The sequence below is a fragment of the Podarcis liolepis genome (assembly GCF_965112155.1).
Source record: "Podarcis liolepis genome assembly, chromosome: 17".
Lineage (NCBI taxonomy): Eukaryota > Metazoa > Chordata > Lepidosauria > Squamata > Lacertidae > Podarcis > Podarcis liolepis.
In genome coordinates this window covers 38,115,128-38,133,910 of record NC_139571.1, presented here as the reverse complement: position 1 = coordinate 38,133,910, position 18,783 = coordinate 38,115,128, and the positions used below count along the sequence as shown (strand labels likewise).

Here is an 18,783-nt window from a genome sequence, read left to right as displayed (position 1 = left end):
CCAACTTTCTGATCGGCGAGTCCTAGGCTCTGTGGTTTAACCCACAGCTCCACCTGCATCCAATGTAGGAATACATCAGGACAAATCAAAGAATCTATAGAGTGATTCAACCAAATGAGATCAGCCCCAAACTCTACCTTTAACCCAACCTACAACTTATGTCTGTTTTCCCCATACTTATTCCTTTTATTCCTTTATATATATATTTTAAAAAAACACCAATAAAAAACAACTAGTTTCCACTAATCCTGTGTCACCTGGGATGCTACTAATACACGGTTTATAAAAGGCAGATGGCTGTAGGTGAAGCAAGCCAAAATGTGATCTTCCTCTCAGGAAGATTGGGATCTGCTGCCCCCTTGGATCCTGCTGCCTGAGGCGGTCGCCTCACCTTGCCACATGGGTAGGACGGCCTTGCATGAAGCACAGGCGCTAGGAGATTTTCTTCAAGCGACAACTCTGCTATAGCTCCAACCCCGCAAGCGCTACCTTCCCGTCCCTTTTCACGATCCCTGGCGCGGCCCCGCCCTTCTTTTTCACCGCCAAGCCGCCCCGCCCTTCTCCTTCGGCCGCTTCCCTTCACAGACAAGCGCGCCGCCACCTCCGCCCTCCCACCCCGCCCCGCCCGCGGCCTCAAGCCAGTGACCCGCGTGTGAGAGAGAGACGGGGCACCAGCGCGCCTGCGCTCTGGCCTCCGTGGCAAGCGGGCGCGCAGGCGCGGCCCTGAGCGTCCCGCCCCCTTCTTTGCCTCAGCGGGCGGAAGCGCAGCCCGACGCGAGGGGCGGGAGGAGGAGGTCGTTGGAGGCGCCTGTTCCGGTCGCGAGGGGCTTCCTGGTCGCAGCAGGCAGCGCTAGTGAGTAACGTGCGCGAGGGAGCGAGCTCGAGGACTAGGCGGCCTTGACCCCCGGCCCGGCCCGGCCCGGCCAGCTGTTGGCGCGCCCGCTTTTCCCTCATCCCCGCGCCGACCGTACCCAACTCTCCTCTCCTCAGGTTGCCCAAATTTCACCCTTCCGGCGGGAATAACGCTCGGGTGGGTGGGTGTTCTCTGTGGGGGGTGGGGAGCACTCTGCTCATGCTCGAAGGCGCCGGCGTCCTTAACCTCTCCCTCCTGCTTCCCGTCAGGAGGCCAAAGCACTGATGAGCCACAGCCTCCCTCAAACTTGGGTCCAGCCAGATGTTGTTGGACTACAAGTCCCATCCTCCCCGACCGCTGCTCCTGCTCGCAAGGGTTGATGGGAGTTGTAGTCCCAGCCACAACACCTGGGGACCCAAGTTTGGGAGAGGCTGTAGGGAGGGATACCATATCGCAGCATTTGTTAGGTCTTGTTTGCTTGAGTTGAAGCTTTGTTCTGTTCAGAGAAAATGTATTTTTCACATGCTCTGAGGGTGACAGCGCCTGGGATGTTGGGATGCTTGAGAAAAACGATTTGCGGTCCTGTTCAGCTTCAAAGTGTGGAAAGATTGTGTTGGCCACCCCCTCTCTTCCAACACAGCACAGTTGGCAACAGAACTTGGGGAAGGGGAGCGGGGAATAGTGCCATGAGGCAGGGCTGTAGCTACGGAGGGGTTGGGGGGGGCTAGCCAAGTTTCTTGCCCTGGGTGAAGCCTCCATAGGGGCGCCAAATGTGTGTTGGGTGTGTGTGTGCCAAACACGGTTTTTGGTCCGGGTGAAATAAAGCCCACTTTTGCCTGTGCTTGAGGATACTTAGTTCTACAGAGGCATATAGAAAGTGTTTATGAAATTAGGAGTACTGAAATATTTTAGGAGTACAGTGGTACCTCGGGTTAAGTACTTAATTCATTCCAGAGGTCCATTCTTAACCTGAAACTGTTCTTAACCTGAAGCACCACTTTAGCTAATGGGGCCTCCTGCTGCCGCCATGCCACCGGAGCATGAGTTCTGTTCTCATCCTGAAGCAAAGTTCTTAACCCGAGGTAATATTTCTGAGTTAGCAGAATCTGTAACCTGAAGCGTATGCAACCCGAGGTACCACCGTACAGAAATATTTTGGTATCTTGAACACATGGCACATTCGTTATTGGCCAGGCTTTCTGTAACCAAGATGTTTGAACTGTGCTAGTGCTAGGTATTATATGGATGTACAAAATATAAGAAGAGCCGAGTAACCTCAACCACAGTGCTCATTGCACTTAGAAACCAGATTCCTATGAAAAGCCAAGAAGTAGGACATGAGCGCAACAGTACTATCCACACTTGTATACCACTGGTATTTGGAGGCTCACTGCCTCTGATAGTGGAGGGTAGAAACTCAGCCATTGTGGTTTGTAGCCATTTGATAGCTCGATCCTCCTGGAATTTGTCTAATCCTCATTTACACCCATTCATTTAAAAAGCCATGGTGGCCACAACTATATCTTATGGAAGCAAATGCCATAATTTAACTATACACTGTGTGGAGATGTACTTTCTATTGTGTAACCTGAATCTTCCTGAATTAAGCTTCATTGAGTGTCCCCAAGTATTATGTGAAGGGGGGGGGAATCACTCTCCATTTTTCAACACTGTTCACAGTTGTATACACCTCTATCAAATGGCTTCTTACTTGCCTTTTCTGTAAATTAGAAAGTCCAAAATGTTGTTTCCTCAATTCAAGGGGAGTTGCTCTGACCCATTGATCACTTTGGTTGACCTTTTCTGAACTTTTCAAGCTCCACAATTTCCTTTTTAAGGGGAGGCAACCAGAACTTTACACAGTATTCAGAATATGCTCATGCCATAGATTTGTGTAATGGTATTATGATACAGGCAGTTTTATTTTCAGTTCCATTCCCAATGAACCCTATCATGGAATTCTCCTTTTTCACAGCTGCCATCTGCCATCTGCTGAGACTGAGTTGACTTCATTGAACTATCCACTACAATCACAATGTCTCGTTCCTGATCAGTCACTGCTAATTTAGAGCACATGAGTATATATGAGAAATTAAGGTGTGTGTCCCCCCACCGTCATTCATCCCTTTACACCAACTTACACTGAATTACGTTTGCCATCTTATTCTCTGTTCACTCAGTTTGGAGAGAACCTTCTGGAACGTTTCACAATCGTGTTTTGTTTTAACCCCCTGGACAATTTGGTGACTTGGCTACTTTGTTGTTCACCCCTAGCTCTTAAGTAATTTATGAAGATGCTAAAAAACACATCCCAGTACTGATCTTTGGGGAACTCATTCTATCTCTTTATTGGGAGAACTGTCCATTCCGTTTCCTGTTTCTTAAGCAGTTACTGATCCACATTAAGATCTTTGTCAAAAGCCTTTGGAAAGTTTTAAGTAAGCAGTGTCAATTGGATCACCTCTATCTATATGCTTGTTGACATTCTTGAGTCTAAAAGTTTAATGACACCGGACTTGCCCTTGCTGAAGCCATTCTGGTTCTGGTTCAGAAAGACTTGTTCTTCTGTACTCTATACTTGTTAATTCTACCAGTTTCCTCAGAACAAACATTAAGCTAACTAGCCTTTAATTTCCAGAATCCCACTTGAATCTATTTTTCAAAATTGATGTTGCATTGGCTGCTTTCCAGTCATCAGGTATGGAGGATGATCTTGGGGAAAGGTTACATATTTTTGTTAGAAGACCAGCAATTTCACATTTGAGTTCTCTGAGAACTCTCGGGTGGATGTCATATGGCAATTTGTCAGTTTTTATTTTTTCTGTTAGGCCTAGAGAACGTCATCTCTTACCACCCCTTTCTTCCTCAGTCTCCTATCCTGTGAATATTAGTTCAGGTACACAGTTCTGCCCTATATATTCTGCTGCAGAGACAGATGCAACAAATTCATTCAGCTTCTCTGTAATCTTCTTCAGTACACATTTGATTCTCTTATCATCCAGAAGTCCAGCTGCCTCTCTAGCTGGTCTCCTGCTACAAATGCATTTGAAGAGTTTTTGTCGGTGGTGTTTGTTTATAGCATTGTGCTTCTCAAATTATCTTTTAGCATCCCGTTGGTATTTCTTTTGCCAAAGTTTGTGTTCCATTTTGTCCTCCTGTTATAAAACCCACAGAATAACACTTTTATATAGCGTATTTCAAAGATTCATAGTGCTTCGTGCACAATAATAATCCCTGCAGTAGCCCTGCTAGGTGAGCCAGTATTATTATCCCCATGTTGTAGGGTGAATGAGAAAAAGTGATTTGCTGAAGTCTGTCATTGGTGGGAATTAAATTAGTAGAGTCTTGTTTATGAAAAGTATGTCACAATACATTGGCTGCATGGTGGTGTGGCTTACCATGAGTGAGCAGTGTACAAATGAATACAGTGGTACCTCGGGTTAAGTACTTACCATATTTTTCGCTCTATAAGACCACAAGACGCACCTAGTTTTTGGAGGAGGAAAACAAGAAAAAAAAATTCTGAATCTCAGAAGCCAGAACAGCAAGAGGGATCGCTGCCCAGTGAAAGCAGCAACCGCTCTTGCTGTTCTGGCTTCTGGGATAGCTGCGCAGCCTGCACTCGCTCCATAAGACGCACACACATTTCCCCTTACTTTTTAGGAGGGAAAAAGTGAGTCTTATAGAGCAAAAAATACGGTAATTTGTTCCAGAGGTCCGTTTTTAACCTGAAACTGTTCTTAACCTGAAGCACCACTTTAGCTAATGGGGCCTCCCACTGCCGCCGCGCCACCAGAGCATGGTTCCTGTTCTCGTCCTGAAGGAAAGTTCTTAACCCGAGGTACAATTTCTGGGTTAGCGGAGTCTGTAACCTGAAGCATATGTAACCTGGGGTACCACTGTACTGCTGAATAGCTCCCATTTTGCCCTCATCGTGTTTTGCTGGGAGCAACAAAACATGAACCTTTCCTTTATGTGTGAACCAGTGATCCTGGTTTGCTCCTTCCAAACTGTTTGGTGAACCAAGAACAAGCCTGGGCTGAACATCAGAAACAAACAACTGATGCTAGTTACCATGTCACACTAAGTCAAGGCTTCTTGATTTGTTGGTCCTTACTTAATGAAGACAGGTGCAAAATGAGAGTGATTCTGTAGGATGCAGTAGTTCACTGTTCACAGCAAGCCGCAGTTCATAGATTACCATGGCATATAAATTTGGCCAACAGGTTGGTGCTGGATTCTTTGGGTTTGTTTGTTTTTTTAAGAAAAATACAATTTGTCATTGTAATAAGATTCAGATTTTGTCCATCTTTCAACTGGAGGTGGGAAGGCCCGGGGTGGTAGGAAACAATGGAAAAATGGGGGGATGCCCCAATTTTTCTGTTTCTCCTCTTAATTTGTTCTCAAAAATAAAAAGCCCAGACAAATTTTGAATCATGAGTTTTCTCTCGGTTTTGCCGGTTTCCCTCCCACCTCAGGTCCTTTGCATCTCTCAGATAGGGTTATTGCTTTTTAGCTTGGCCTATTGCAGTTAGTCCAACCGTTTACCAGGTCCCTGGAGAAAAACAAGAGCTTATTGTGATCAGACTATATTATAATTACAGACATGGTGACATCATTTTAATTGTTTTACTGTTAAATACAGAGTTGAAAAGCTGGTAATTAATGGTGGATATAGTTAAAGCAGGCTTTGGCAAACATTTCAATCTAATGCACTTGCACTTGCTGTTGCTTTTTGTTCCTTAAAAATATTGCTATTTTCACCTGGAACTTCTTGCCTCCCTGAAACCTGGTTGGTGACTGCAATATTAACATTCAGATGGCAGCCCAATATTTTGTTTCTTACATTTCCTTTGGCAATTGTTACTGATGTTCAGCTGAGAGATGGCTTATATATTTTGATTTTTATGTATTTTTGTGATTCTATTGATAATAACATTTTATTTCCTCACAGTTTGATTGTTAGCCACCCTGAGATCTTTCACAAAATAGAATAGAGTGGAACAGAAACAGCTTGATTAAATGCCACTAAAAGAAGTTTGTCTAGTAAAAATTTCCCATTTACTTGTCTGTAAGAAGGTTATAGCCCCAGGCACTTTCCTGGCTTCTTCAGGTAGGATTCTGAAAGACACCCCCCCCCCCTGCTGAAATTCTGAAGATCTACTACCAGTCAGTGTAGATAGCTAGATTAGCTAGATAGCCTTATCCCATGTCATATCGCTGGTCTATGTTCCTATGTACTGTTTGTGACTTGTGAGTTGTGACTGGCAAGTGAAACACAGATTGCTTTCCCCCGGTATGTGCCAAGATTTTCTCTAGGCATCAGACTTCTTCATATTTTTCTCTGAGTGTAAATCTTCTCTGTTCTTAAAAACTCTATTCTTGTGCTTTAATGAGGAGCCGGGGAACTCTTTAAATAGTATGCCCTATCGCAGGTAATTCCTTGTCTCCATCTTACATTGGTTCACAGATGTTGTGTTCCATCTGTGTAGCATGGCAATATGGCTTGACTTGATAGCCTTGAGTCAACAACCACCCCTTCACCGTCTGCTTTGTATGAAGGGGTGGTTATTAAGTTATTTCCTGTGAGAAATATCCCCACAGTCTAAGGCTCGTATGAATGAGCTCAAAGTGTGGAAAATTAAGCCCCTCACAGCATGCATTGTGTTCTTTTAACTTCAAGGCTTCTACTGTTACCATGCCAGGGCCTGTTAGCTTTACTTAAGATATGAAAGTGGTCCCTGGCTTACTAATGTTGTGTCAGTTTATGGAATTTGTTTGCTATGGAATGAGAAAAGGGCTTTCTATTAGGGGGTATGAGTGATGTTATAAAAATGCCCAGCCAATAATTTTTTGTCAAGTGCCTCAGATCTACACAAAGTGAAAATGGAGAACAGGCCCTGTCTGCAGGCTTACACGCTGAAGTATTGCCACACAACCGAAATTATGGTGCTATCATTTAATATTTCACCATTCTTCCCAGCTCTATGCATTTATATTTACTACTCTTATTGTAAAAAATCAGTTTCTGTGGAAATTCTTTTGATATTTTCACTGACTGCAAACATGGTGGTGAAGTAAGCGTGAATATTTTGTGATATCTTTGGGTTACTGCCAGCTACACATCATCTGGGTTCTGTTGGTTTGAATCTTATTTATTTATTTTATTTATTGAATTAATATACCGCCCTATACCCGGAGGCCTCAGGGCGGTTCACAGAGTAAAATCAAAATATAAAACCATAAAATACACAATCGAAATAAAAACAATCCAATAGCCCCCACCCCCTTCTGAATTTATCATGTTGGCAATTGAACTGCATCTTTTAGAAGTAAGTGGCAGAAAAGCAACTTTGTTGATCACCAACCCATATGTCTTGTAGTAGCCATTTCTTTATTCCCTGGGCTAGCTACCTCTAGTTCCCTTCTTACCCTTGGAGGAAGACAGAGCATTCAGACCAGTCAGTGTGCCACTTTCCTGTGGCAAGTAGCATTTACCCCTTTGCAAGCCTATATCTAGCAAAGTGTAAAGATGCCTGGTTGTGTGCCTAAATAACTTGTTCTGACTCTTTAAATCTGGGGCTGGCAGTGTGAACCATCCCTGGATGACTGTTTGCCAGCCACAGACACAGTGCACCTTTGTGTCACCTGTGTACATACTCTCATTTTTTTTTATAAAAAAGAGGCCAGTATGTATTTAAAAGCGAGATGCTATGCCTTGTATAAGCACACAGCCTTCATAAACGTGATACGTACACTTTTGTACTCAATTTATCCATAGTTGAATGAGTACCAAATGTTTCATGTGACTTGGCTGTGAGTGGCTAGTGTCAAAGAACAATCTTGCCTAATAGTACCAAACGTTGTGACCACCTGCAGAAAATGTAGTGGTTTCTGTATTCTTGAGGGACCCATCAGGTATTCAGAATGAAAGAAAAGGTGAGAGACTAGTTTGAAAGGTTTTGGCCTTGGAGACTTAGGGATCCACTTGGTTTCCAGAATGATTTGGGGTACTTAGGTGGTACTATTGATGCCTCTCTTGTTGCACTAGCAGGATGTGAAATGGGTTTGCTGGTGCTATAGGCAGAGATGCTCCCTGATGCTGTGCATTTCATTGGACCCCAGCTCCTGTTTTAATGAGGAGCCAGGGAACTTGAAGTATATGGAGATGGCTTGAATGCCAGTACTGGAAAGACTGTGTTGAATCTAACCAACCATTTCATAGTGTCCAATTGCAGACCTGTGTTGTGATGGCAACAAAGAGGTAGTGTTTCTCTTTTTCTCCCTCCTTTGCTTCAGTGAAATTATGTCCATTTGTGTTCTTCCAGGTGGTGAGGGTCTAACCCTAAGGTGAACCAGAGGCTGATCACTGCAATGTATTGGCTATATTATTTGCTGATAAACTTGCTGACATTGGTCCGACTTGGACACAGCCATAGGGGCAGAATTGAAATTGGCAGTGTTGGACTGAGTTCTCTTGGTGCAGTAGCTAGGATAATTCTGATCTGTTTTACCTTGAGGATGTTGTTCATCTTAGCTAGTGAAACCTGTCAGTTGCAGCTGAGTAGACCTGTGGCGAGGGTTGTTAATGGTTCATTATTGGATGGTGAAATTCTTCCATTTCTGAAGGAAGAGTTCTTTCAACTGCTTTTAAAACAGCTTTTGTCAAATCTAATTGAGACGAGTTGGAGGTGACTCTGGTATAAAATTGAAAGTAGTTTGGAGGGAGATTGATTGGACTCCAGGAAACTCCTTAAAACATGCATAGGATTGCACTGTTAAAGTGGTTGGCCTGAGGTTTGGTGCATTTTAAAAGTTGGTACTTGCGTGTAAATGAAATCTTCATTTGGTATTGATTAGCATCATTCATTATTTTGGTTTGTCTTGTTTCTTTTGCTAGATGCAAAATACTTCCACAATGCTTGGTGGATATGATGATATAGAAGCATTTGAAGATGATCTCTACTGTGAAGAGTCTTCTAGTGAAGAAAGTATTGATAGCGAAGTAGAATTTCACCTTTATAGCCAAGTCCATTATGCACAAGGCCATGAGGATGCCATTGGAGAAGAAGAAACTGAAGAACATGGCTCTGGGCAAAAGCAGAGTTCAGTTAGTAAAGAGCAAAAAAACAACAACTTTATTATAATTTCAGACAGTGAAGCCACTCATGTTTCTGATAGTCCAGATGTTATCACCTTGTCAGACACTGAAGACAGCATTTACAGAAGCAGACTCCAGAAGCGAACAACACCAGGAGCTCCAGTGCCAGGAAGAACACACAATCTTGCAGAGCTCACCTCGCCAAAGCCCACTAGACATTCTTCTCAGATTACTCCAAATTCAAAGGGACGGAGCACAGGAATTTCAAAAAAGGAGAAAAGGACTAGTGAAAAGTCTATCTCCTTTCATCGTGAAGGTGTTCGCATGATCCACAAGATCTTAGTAATAGAGGACAGCTCTAGTGATGAGGATGCAGATGATGTGAGAAGCATTGCCTCTGAAAGTGATAATGTAGAGAGCTGGATGCTGCTGGGAGGTGCCAGAGACGACAAAGATGACAACATCCTCTTAAACCTTGAGGGCTGTGGAACATTAGCCAGTGAAGGTTAGTATGTTTTTTAGCATTATAGCTCCAAATAGAGCTCAGAACTATGATGAAGATCTGGCTGTTCTGTTGGAAACAATGAGTGATATCCAGTTGTAACAGCACACTTGTGTAATGGGCATTTTGGTAGCAGAAACCCCACTCTTAGCATAGCTGTTATCTGCTGAATATAAAAGTTCCTTTCAGGACAATTCCTAAAAGTGTGTTATTGCTGTTTATTTTTTGTTTATTTTTTTAAAAAAAGCTTTCCTTATCACAGTTTATCATTCTAATACAGGTTACCTTCCAAAAGCTGGAGATTTGCTCAAAGTACACACTGGTAACTTTATTATAAAGTATCTATTGTTTATTTACCACTCACCAGGGTGTATGGAGTGTTAGGGGAGGCATAGTACCTCTGGTGGGGAACATGTTGTGCTCCTTCTGGGATAGTTTGTCCACATTTGGTCTCCACTCTGCACTCAGTTCTCACCTGTGTCTCCTAGCAGCTGCCAGCATGAAACAGCAGTCATACCCTGGGAATGGCTTTGATTAGCTGGCTAAACTAGGTGAAGATGGCTGATGGGCGGATTGAGTGGAAGAGACCAATAGTGGGTCCAATGGTCAAGAAGGCAGGTTCTGCACATGCTGTAGAGGGAAGTGAGGGGCAAATGGCGCTTGTCAACCTGGGAAGGTAGCCCATCTAGGAGAAGGAAAACTCTGATCCTAAACCTCTGTTTTGGGGGAGATCATTGGGGAGGCCAAGGAGTAAACCCTACAGAAATCCGGAGTGGAGTCCCTAAGATGGCTGGATGGTGCCTTATACACCTCCTTGGTGGCAAATGTTATTGCTCTGCTTTCCTTTGGACCACATCAGCAAGGCTGAGAGGGAGGTTTTGTAATCTGGGCAGCCCAGGACACTGCCCAGGCTTGCGCTGCTAACGTAGCAACTTGATTTCACTCCCAGATGCGCATTCTGTTGTCTCTCGAGACAGACTGATGTCAACAGCAGCCACCAGCCAACTTTATTCTTCCCATTCCCTTACTTTGTTTACCATACAGTGGTACCTCGCAAGACAAAAAACTCGCTAGACGAAAGGGTTTTTTGTTTTTTGAGCTGCTTCGCAAGACAATTTTCCCTATGGGCTTGCTTCGCAAGACGGAAACGTCTTGCAAGTTTGTTTCCTTTTTCTTAACACCGTTAATACAGTTGCGACTTGACTTCGAGGAGCAACTCATAGAACGCGGTGTGGTAGCCTTTTTTGAGGTTTTTAAAGACTCTGGTGATTTTTGAAGCTTTTCCAAAACTTTCCTGACACCGTGCTTCGCAAGAGGACAAAAATCGCAAGACGACAAAACTCGCGGAACGAATTAATTTCGTCTTGCGAGGCACCACTGTATAGCCCAGCCTTCCTCAGCCCAGTGCCCTTCAGATGCTTTAGACTACAGTTCACATCTGTCCCAGCCAGCGCAACACAGCCCCATTCTGAGTGAGGCTGAATGATTGTAATCCAAAGTATCTGAAGGGCACCCGGTTGGGGAAGGCTGATCTAGCCTGATGACAAGTTCTGTAACTTGCACACTATTCTGTGACTTTTTGCTTGGCCTAAAAAAGGTATTGCTGCAATATGGAATTTGAAATCCTTCCTGAAGTGTGTCTTTCACATGATGCACTCTCAGCTCCTGCTTTGAACACCCTGTAATTTATAACACAATTTATAACAGGAGGAAGGGTAGTCTGTGTACCTGTTGGCACTGAGTTATAATATTAAGTATATTTCAGATATCTGAGCTTTATTGTAAATTGCAAATGTGAACATTTCCTAATTTTCAGAAGTCTTTAGATTTTGCTGGGAAGCAAATACCTAAGTGTGACTTCAGAAGACAGTTTTTCAGGTTTCCTGGTCCCAAGGTTTTAAGGGCTTTAAAAAAGGAAGACCAGTGATTTAACTAACACCTTGGGACCAGGATACCTGAAACACTGTCCTCTTCTACATGCCTGTACCATATGAGCTTCAGAGGCCCTGCTCTGAGTGTCTGCACCAAATAAAATGTAGGGGATGGCTACCAGAGACAAAGACGTCTCAATGGTTGCATCCAGGCACCAACTTTATGGTCAGTTTGGCCTCAGTTAAAGGCTTTTTGAAATCTCTCAGGCATTAAAAAAATCTACTTTTAATGTTCTGAACCACTGCTGCAGATTTTTGGTAGGATGATTTTATTCTTTCTCTGTTTTTATGCTGCTGTTTTTATGTAAATGTTATGGTATGATATTGTGTATTTACCTAGATTTGCATGCTTTATTTGTGAGCTGCCCAGAGAACCATTTATTTTGTGATTAATTATATAAATACGGAGTAAATTCTTATTTCGAACTAAGGTTTTATATGTTTGAGCTTTACATGTGTCAAGTTTCCCATGGCTTGTTTTCTGCCCAAGATGTTAGCCTTTTGAAAATAATGGCTGCAAGCCATGGCAATGATCCTAGGCAAACCTTGGGTTCGCACATTCTCCCCTCTTCATTTGTCCTCCAGTGAGCCCTGAAGAGTTCAGAGGTTTTCACTCCTGCTTTCTGTTAACAACAGTTCAGCGTTGCATCCAAATCCTAAACTGTGGCTAATCTTAACTGTAGCTTGTTGAAATAAGCCAGCTCCATAACCTACTGGTCCAAGTGTGCTTCTTTGAAAAGAACCACTGTTAAGACTAACAGTCTGTTGTGTTCAGATGAAACAGCAAGCTGTGGTCAATCAAAGATTGAAGCAGATGTTTCCAAACTCTTCACAAGTTCTGGAAAAGAGAGTTAGCATTGTACATGCCCAAGGTACAGGCTCAAACTGGGATGGTAAATCTCTTACAGCAGTGAAAACATGTCCCTCTCCTCTTATTAGGTGTAATTTTTTACCAAATCCCCACCCCCAGCTACTGTGCTGATCTTCACATTTTTAATATTGGAGTCTGCTTCTGTAAATGCTGTCTCCTTCTTCATGCTGAAAGCTGCTACAACTTGTTTTTCTTTACAACTAATAGGATGGCTTTTGTAACATTCTCATTCCCTGATGGCATGCAGGAAGGAATATCTAAATCAGAGCTTTCCAAATTTTTCATGTTGGTGACACAATTTTTAAACATACTTCATTTCGTGATAGAGTAATTCAGTTTTATTAACCCCTTTCCAGCCCTAGGAGGAGCACGGGGAACGCTCACGTGACACACCTACAAACTGTAGCCAACACACTAATATGTCACAATGCACAGTTTGGAAAGCTCTAAATGTTTCCAGAATAGTCTCTAGTTTATTTCCTTTTCTCCCTCTCTCTGTACGATTTGGGTATTAATTTATCAGCAATACGGTGAAATCCAGTTGTGTCAGTCTGCTAGTGAAACGCACTTCTGATTGTTTGATGGGACTATTCTGCTCTCTCTTTCCTCCTAAATCCCCCTTTGTGTTCTCAAAATGTTCTAGAATGTTGGGGGACCTTCCAGAGTAAATTTGGGTGTGTGTGCACAAGAGGGAGGAGAAATCCCATTGTGTAAGCAGAAATCCGTTGGTGTGACGTTGAGTCACACTGGATATATACCGGGTGCTACTGAATTGTGCTGCATTTTGCAGCAATTGCTCAGCAAATTGTATGCCTAATTAAAAGCTTTGGAACCTTTATTGTGGCTTTGGCTAGCATTTCAATAATTCTGGAAATTGATGCATTTAGATACTTCAACTAGTTTACATGCCCTTTCCATGGTGCAGTCATTCTTGCTTTCCCAGTATTTCTGACATCTACCTGCTAATTTGGAAAGTGGCTAGCTTTAAATCCTATCCAACATTAGTCTTGTTCCAGAAGTGATAAGCGACTAAACAAAAAAGATGTGATGTTTTCAGAATAATATTTTGCTTTAGATAAACCATATTTGTTGTTGAGATTTGCACAATTCCCCTGTTAAAATTAGGCAGTAACAACAGTCAGAATTGGTGGTGGTTTGGATCACAGTGTACACTTTTTCCAGCCTAGATTTTGATGAAAGAAAGGGTGTGAAACGAGAAACTTGAAGAGCAGAATGTGTAGGTAATGACTGGTCATGTAAGCAGATGTGCTTTAGAGTTATTTATGTTGTCCACTACATTACAAAATTGACAAAGTGTGGTTTTTTAAAAAAAATAGAATTGACTTTAAATATTACACTGTGTTTGGAACAGATTTGCTTTTTATCTAATGTTAATGCTATCTGTTCATATCACTATTTATGGAGACTTTTAATCATGAATTAATGAGAGGAACACACTCTTCTAAAAGGAAGGAAGGTTTTTAAAGATAGGCACTCATTTTTAATAAGTCCCTTTTATTGAACATAGCAGGCCCTACTGTGGATATGGTGGTGCTCAGTACTTTTTTTCAAAAATAATGTTTGGGGTACTCTCATTTTCCTACTCATATTGAAATACTGCCCCTCAATGAGGCCAAACTTAGATTCACAAAATGTTTAGGGGTATGCGTACCCCTGCGTGCCCCCAGGAAAAAAAGTACTGGTGGCGTTTATTCCACATGCAGTGTAGCTACTAGGCACACTCAGTGTTAGGGAAACTAAATGTAGATTCTGTAAGGTTTCACGTCATTAATGTTAACACTGGAACTTCAGGTGATGTTTTGGCAGTTCACTACCTATGTATGTAGCTGTTGGGGAAATAAATCTAAAATTTTGGCATTAGTCCTTGGTAAAGTTAAAAACCTTCTGCTGAACAGCTATTTTTTAAACAACAGCTTTTTTACCAGTAAAGAGAGAAGCAGAAAACTGAACTAGCATGTTGGGAAAACAACATTTTAGTTCAAAATGATTTGTTTCCCTTACTGATCTTTTTGTTTCCTTGTGGTGGTAATCCGTTGTTTTTGATCCTTGAAAATTGTAGCGACATCTAGTATAGAACTGATACTTTCTTAGTAATGTTTTGTAAATGTTTAATTTGATAGGAAATCATTCTATTGCTGTAGTAGAAAAAATATATTTAAATACTATGTCTTTTAAACCTTGGGACTTTTTCAGAAAGCATCTATAATCTTTTATTAGGAATCTTTAAAACTGTTTTTCCATCTGACCAATAAAACTATTTTTTGCTTACATAGACATTAGGTAAATTTTATGTAAGTTGACTTTATACTGAAATTGAACCATTCACGAAAAAATATTTTCAACAATAGGTGGTTAAAGCATTATTCCTAGAACAGAACTATTAAATGCTGCAGTTACCACTTACAGTAAGAATAGGAAAAGTAGCTATTTTATTAATTTCTACCTTTGTGCTGTCAAAATGCTACACTTTCAGTTTACTGAGAGGCTGAGCTTTGTCACAAAACATTTTTGATGCTTTTCAGAACATTATTTTCATTGTGTTAAGGCAAAAATAAATGAAACCTGAATTTTATTGTAAAATGGGGGCATTGTTCCTTGTGAGATAATATTTATTTGTACTGTACATCTTGAAGAAAATGTGTACTTTGCAGCATCACAGTGTGAAGGGTTGCTCATAAGAGAACTTTAATCTTACATACGTGTAAAAACATTGGGCAAGATTTAAGCAGAAAACCGTTTTAGTAAGTATAGTTGGGATCTATTAGGAGCTCTAAAATATACAGGGAAAGTTCATGTAATCACCCTACCATTAAAAAGCTGTACTCAGTTCTTGTGATGATTGTTACAGCTTTGTATTTCAGCACACACAGGTTGCATATGGCTGTTATTTTCAAATATCATTATTTTTTAATCATTGTTATTCCACCATTTGATATTCTCTAAAATAGATGGGATTTTCTTACTTCTAAGTCCATAGATTCAAAATGAAATCTTGATTTGACAATGTTAACATACATATTAAGATGATAAGTAAATTAAGTTACAATTTTCCAGAAGGATAGATTAAGTTAGTCATGCCACAGCAAATTAAATTCATAGGTTGGTGTCAAAAAAAATATGACTTCTGTCCATGCACTGCAGGACCATTGAATTGGTGAATAACTTTGGAATGATGTAATATGTTCTGCTTTTCATGGAGAAGAATGCACCAAGTTTAAAGCTGCTGCTGCTGCTTTATTTTTAACTTTTCTTCTTGCTTTTGTTTATGGGAATGTTAACATTATTTAAACATAGGAAGAGCTTTTTGTGCATGAATTATAGCACTGTGCACCCTGGAGCTGTAATAAGCAATGGGAATCCTTCTACCCCTCTTCGCTAGGAACAGCACATGCATATGGATATTTGATTAAAGGAAAAAAAGTTAATCTTCTTTGCAGTGTAATGTGGATACTCTTGAATCTCTTGATTATTTTAAAAAAATTAATAAAACTAATAAAGTTTGTGTGGAAATCTCTGGTGATCTAGGCTAAGTATACCTGCAGCCTTCACAGCCTCCTTTTATCTGTGCAGATTTCTCTGCCTATTGTGGACCATGGCTTTAACTAATTTAAATTTCCCATGGCTTTGGGTTGCAGACTAGGTTTTCTGCAAGAGTGCCCATGCTTACATGGTCATATATTCTGGGTGACTTTTTCCACTTTCCCCCCTTTTTTGTCATTTTGTTGATTGTTAAAGGGGGATTTTTTTTTCCACTTCCCTCATCAGTTTGATCTTTCTTCCTTATCCCCATCTATTAATGTTTCTTATAGGTTGGGGAAGAAGCTTTGCATTGTTGTTTGAGCTGTGAGGTTGGGTGGGAAAAGTAATTTAGTCTGTTTTTTTGTGTTTTTTTACGTAAAATTTTATAACAATTAAACGGAGTGCAGATGTGCCCCTTTGGGAAAAAAGATGATGGCAACAATGCGTCAGATCTGCTTTAGCAGTTGGCAAAAGTCAGTGTGAGATAAGATTAAATTATATGTAGACAGTGTTGTCATTATAATTTGATAATTTGTTTGTTGTCATTCTGGCCAAGTGGTGGCAGAAGCAAAGAGAGGAATCTAACTATGAAAAATAATCCAGAACATTATTTGAAATGAAAAGAAGATGTAAAAAGATTGGAATAGCAATCCTTTGAGCATGCTAAACATGTAATATTAGTGTATGAGAGATAGTTAATAATATAAATTATTGTGAAATATAAGGTGGAAGGAAGTAGTTGAACCTTGGTAAGCCTTGGCATTATTAGATTTACATTTGTAAAAAAAGCCCAATGCATTGTGACATACACTGCCTGACTTCAATACATTTATGATAATATCTCCAAACAAGGGTCGTAAAAGTTGGAGTTTGTGTGTTTATTTCTGTGCCTTCCCTGCCTTTATTCTGTGCTTTCCCTGCATTTATTCCAATAGTTACTGGTGAGTAATGGCTGCTATACAAGCTTAAGAAAGAGAGACAAGCGGATGCATTTGCTTTGCTTTGGCCATCAAACAGCACCCTAAATAATCACATTCTGATAAAATTTTAGTTGTTGATTTAATTAGTTGTGACTAATATTTAATAGATACTGTTGCAGATAGCTGTTGTGAAAACCCGTCCTTTAAAGAAACGTTCTTGCACCTCATGCCTAAAACAAGCTCTGCCATGATACGCTGGTCTTCAAATAAATTCATGACCATGGTTTTGTTTTGTAGAGTTACTTTGTACGCTGGCATCTTCTAAAAATAACGTCAGTACTTGGATCTTATTGTATTTATAAATATAGTCACAAATATTGGGGTCTCGACATTTGCATAGTTGCCTGGAATAAAATAATAATCACTTCCTCATCCCCAACCTCTGGTGACATTTTTGTTCTTTAGCATGTTAGAACAACAAAAGTCATAGAGTACTTGACATTTTCATTCATATAATCTTACGTTTGTCTACTACAAGCCAGTATTACACCAGCATTTGGTTAGCCTTGCCATTCTATCTTTTAAGCCCCGCCTCAGAACACCCCCCACCACCACCATTAAAAATGGAGAAGTCTTATGTCATCCAAGCAGTATTTTCATTCTCAAAGTCCCATGACTATGGAGTGTGTTTTAACATAAATATACCTGCATTTTATTTGTACCTTGCAAAATTTGGTAGTTCTATTTTGATTAGTTGATTGATTTTTTTCCCCCTGCAGAACTTTAACGTGGTAATACATATGGTATAATTATAGTATTGAAAATGAGAGGGGCAAGAGTACTGACAGAGTGTTCCAAGAAAACCTAATATTAAGATAATTTCACCCGTACCTTTTAAAAATCCCGACTCTCATCTCTTGTGCAGTGCCAATCTGATTAAATTCTGGGAAAAGAAGAAAGCATGGCAAAATCTACCACAGCTCCTCTAAATATTATCTTTTATCATGCATGTGTGGCCCTGCTAATATAAAGTTATGACATCACAATGCTTCTCGCTATAAAGTTTACTTGCCCTGATCCAAGCCTGGAAAAGGCCTCTCTCCAGGGAATGTCCTTCTTTCCTTCCTCATGTGTAAAACGGTGGTTTGGGAGGCCACATCCAGGCCAGGGATTGAGCACACCCTGCTCCTGAATGATACCTTTGCAGCCAGGCACGCACCCCGTGATCTATTTGTCACCTCTTTTTGGTGGGGTGTATGTGTGCGGGATTAAATGCAGGCACCCCCTTCTTCCCCTCATCCTTGGCCACAGCAGGGGGTAAAAGCTGCTGAATTCATACTTTTTTACCGGAAAAAGAAACCGTGAAACAGTGAGCAAATCTTTTCTCTAACACATTTTTTAAAAATATAAAATGTATGTTTTCAATCCGAGATACGGCAATCACATGTGAATGCATTTTCTTCTTTCCTTTTTTTTTTTTTTGCATATACTTGTGGGCCCTTCAGCCTCGTGAAGTAAATCAGTCTCTTGACAATTAAATTATGCTTCTATATAGTATGCACAATTACAATAATGGGGGAAAAACTTGCTGTGTAATGTAGCCCTGGTGGTCATTATTTTATTTATCCAATGTCCACTGTTAGCCTGACATGTATTTAACAGAAGAAAAAAAGTTAAAAGGATTAGATAGGGTCTGCGCACTGTTCAGGGAGACAATGATAGGATATGAGGAACAACATTCAGGGCAGTTCACTGAAGCAGAGAGAAATCAGTTTACATTTGTAGTATGTGAGTTCTTAAAATATTCTCATGTAAAGAGGATTGCTGCCAATTTGTATAATGTTATGACTTAGATTCTTTATGGCGCAGAGCCCTTAAACACATCTCTTTCAGACATCTGAATTGACAGAAGTTGTGGGGTACATGGGCAATGGTGAACATGTTATCTAGCTATAGAATACAGTTGCAAGATCTATATTTCTCAGTTTTAGATAGATTACATTTACTCTCAAAACAATTTCCATCATACTGAAATTGATGTAGTGGCAATTCTATAGATTAATCT

General features: G+C 40.8%; 1 protein-coding gene across 2 annotated transcripts in view; it reads left to right on the top strand.

Annotated features, from left to right (window-relative positions):
• The first annotated feature begins 694 nt into the window (after positions 1-694).
• ZCCHC7 (zinc finger CCHC-type containing 7) overlaps positions 695-18,783 on the top strand; it is a 122,077-nt gene continuing 103,988 nt past the window's right edge. Inside the window, exons 1-2 of one of the 2 annotated variants that reach the window (XM_083481903.1) lie at positions 695-853; positions 8,754-9,459. In XM_083481903.1, coding sequence (XP_083338029.1) covers positions 8,754-9,459 — 706 coding nt within the window. In that variant the 5' untranslated portion in view covers positions 695-853. Of the gene's footprint in view, positions 991-8,753; positions 9,460-18,783 lie in introns of both variants that reach the window. The other variant, XM_083481902.1, reaches the window with a different exon arrangement.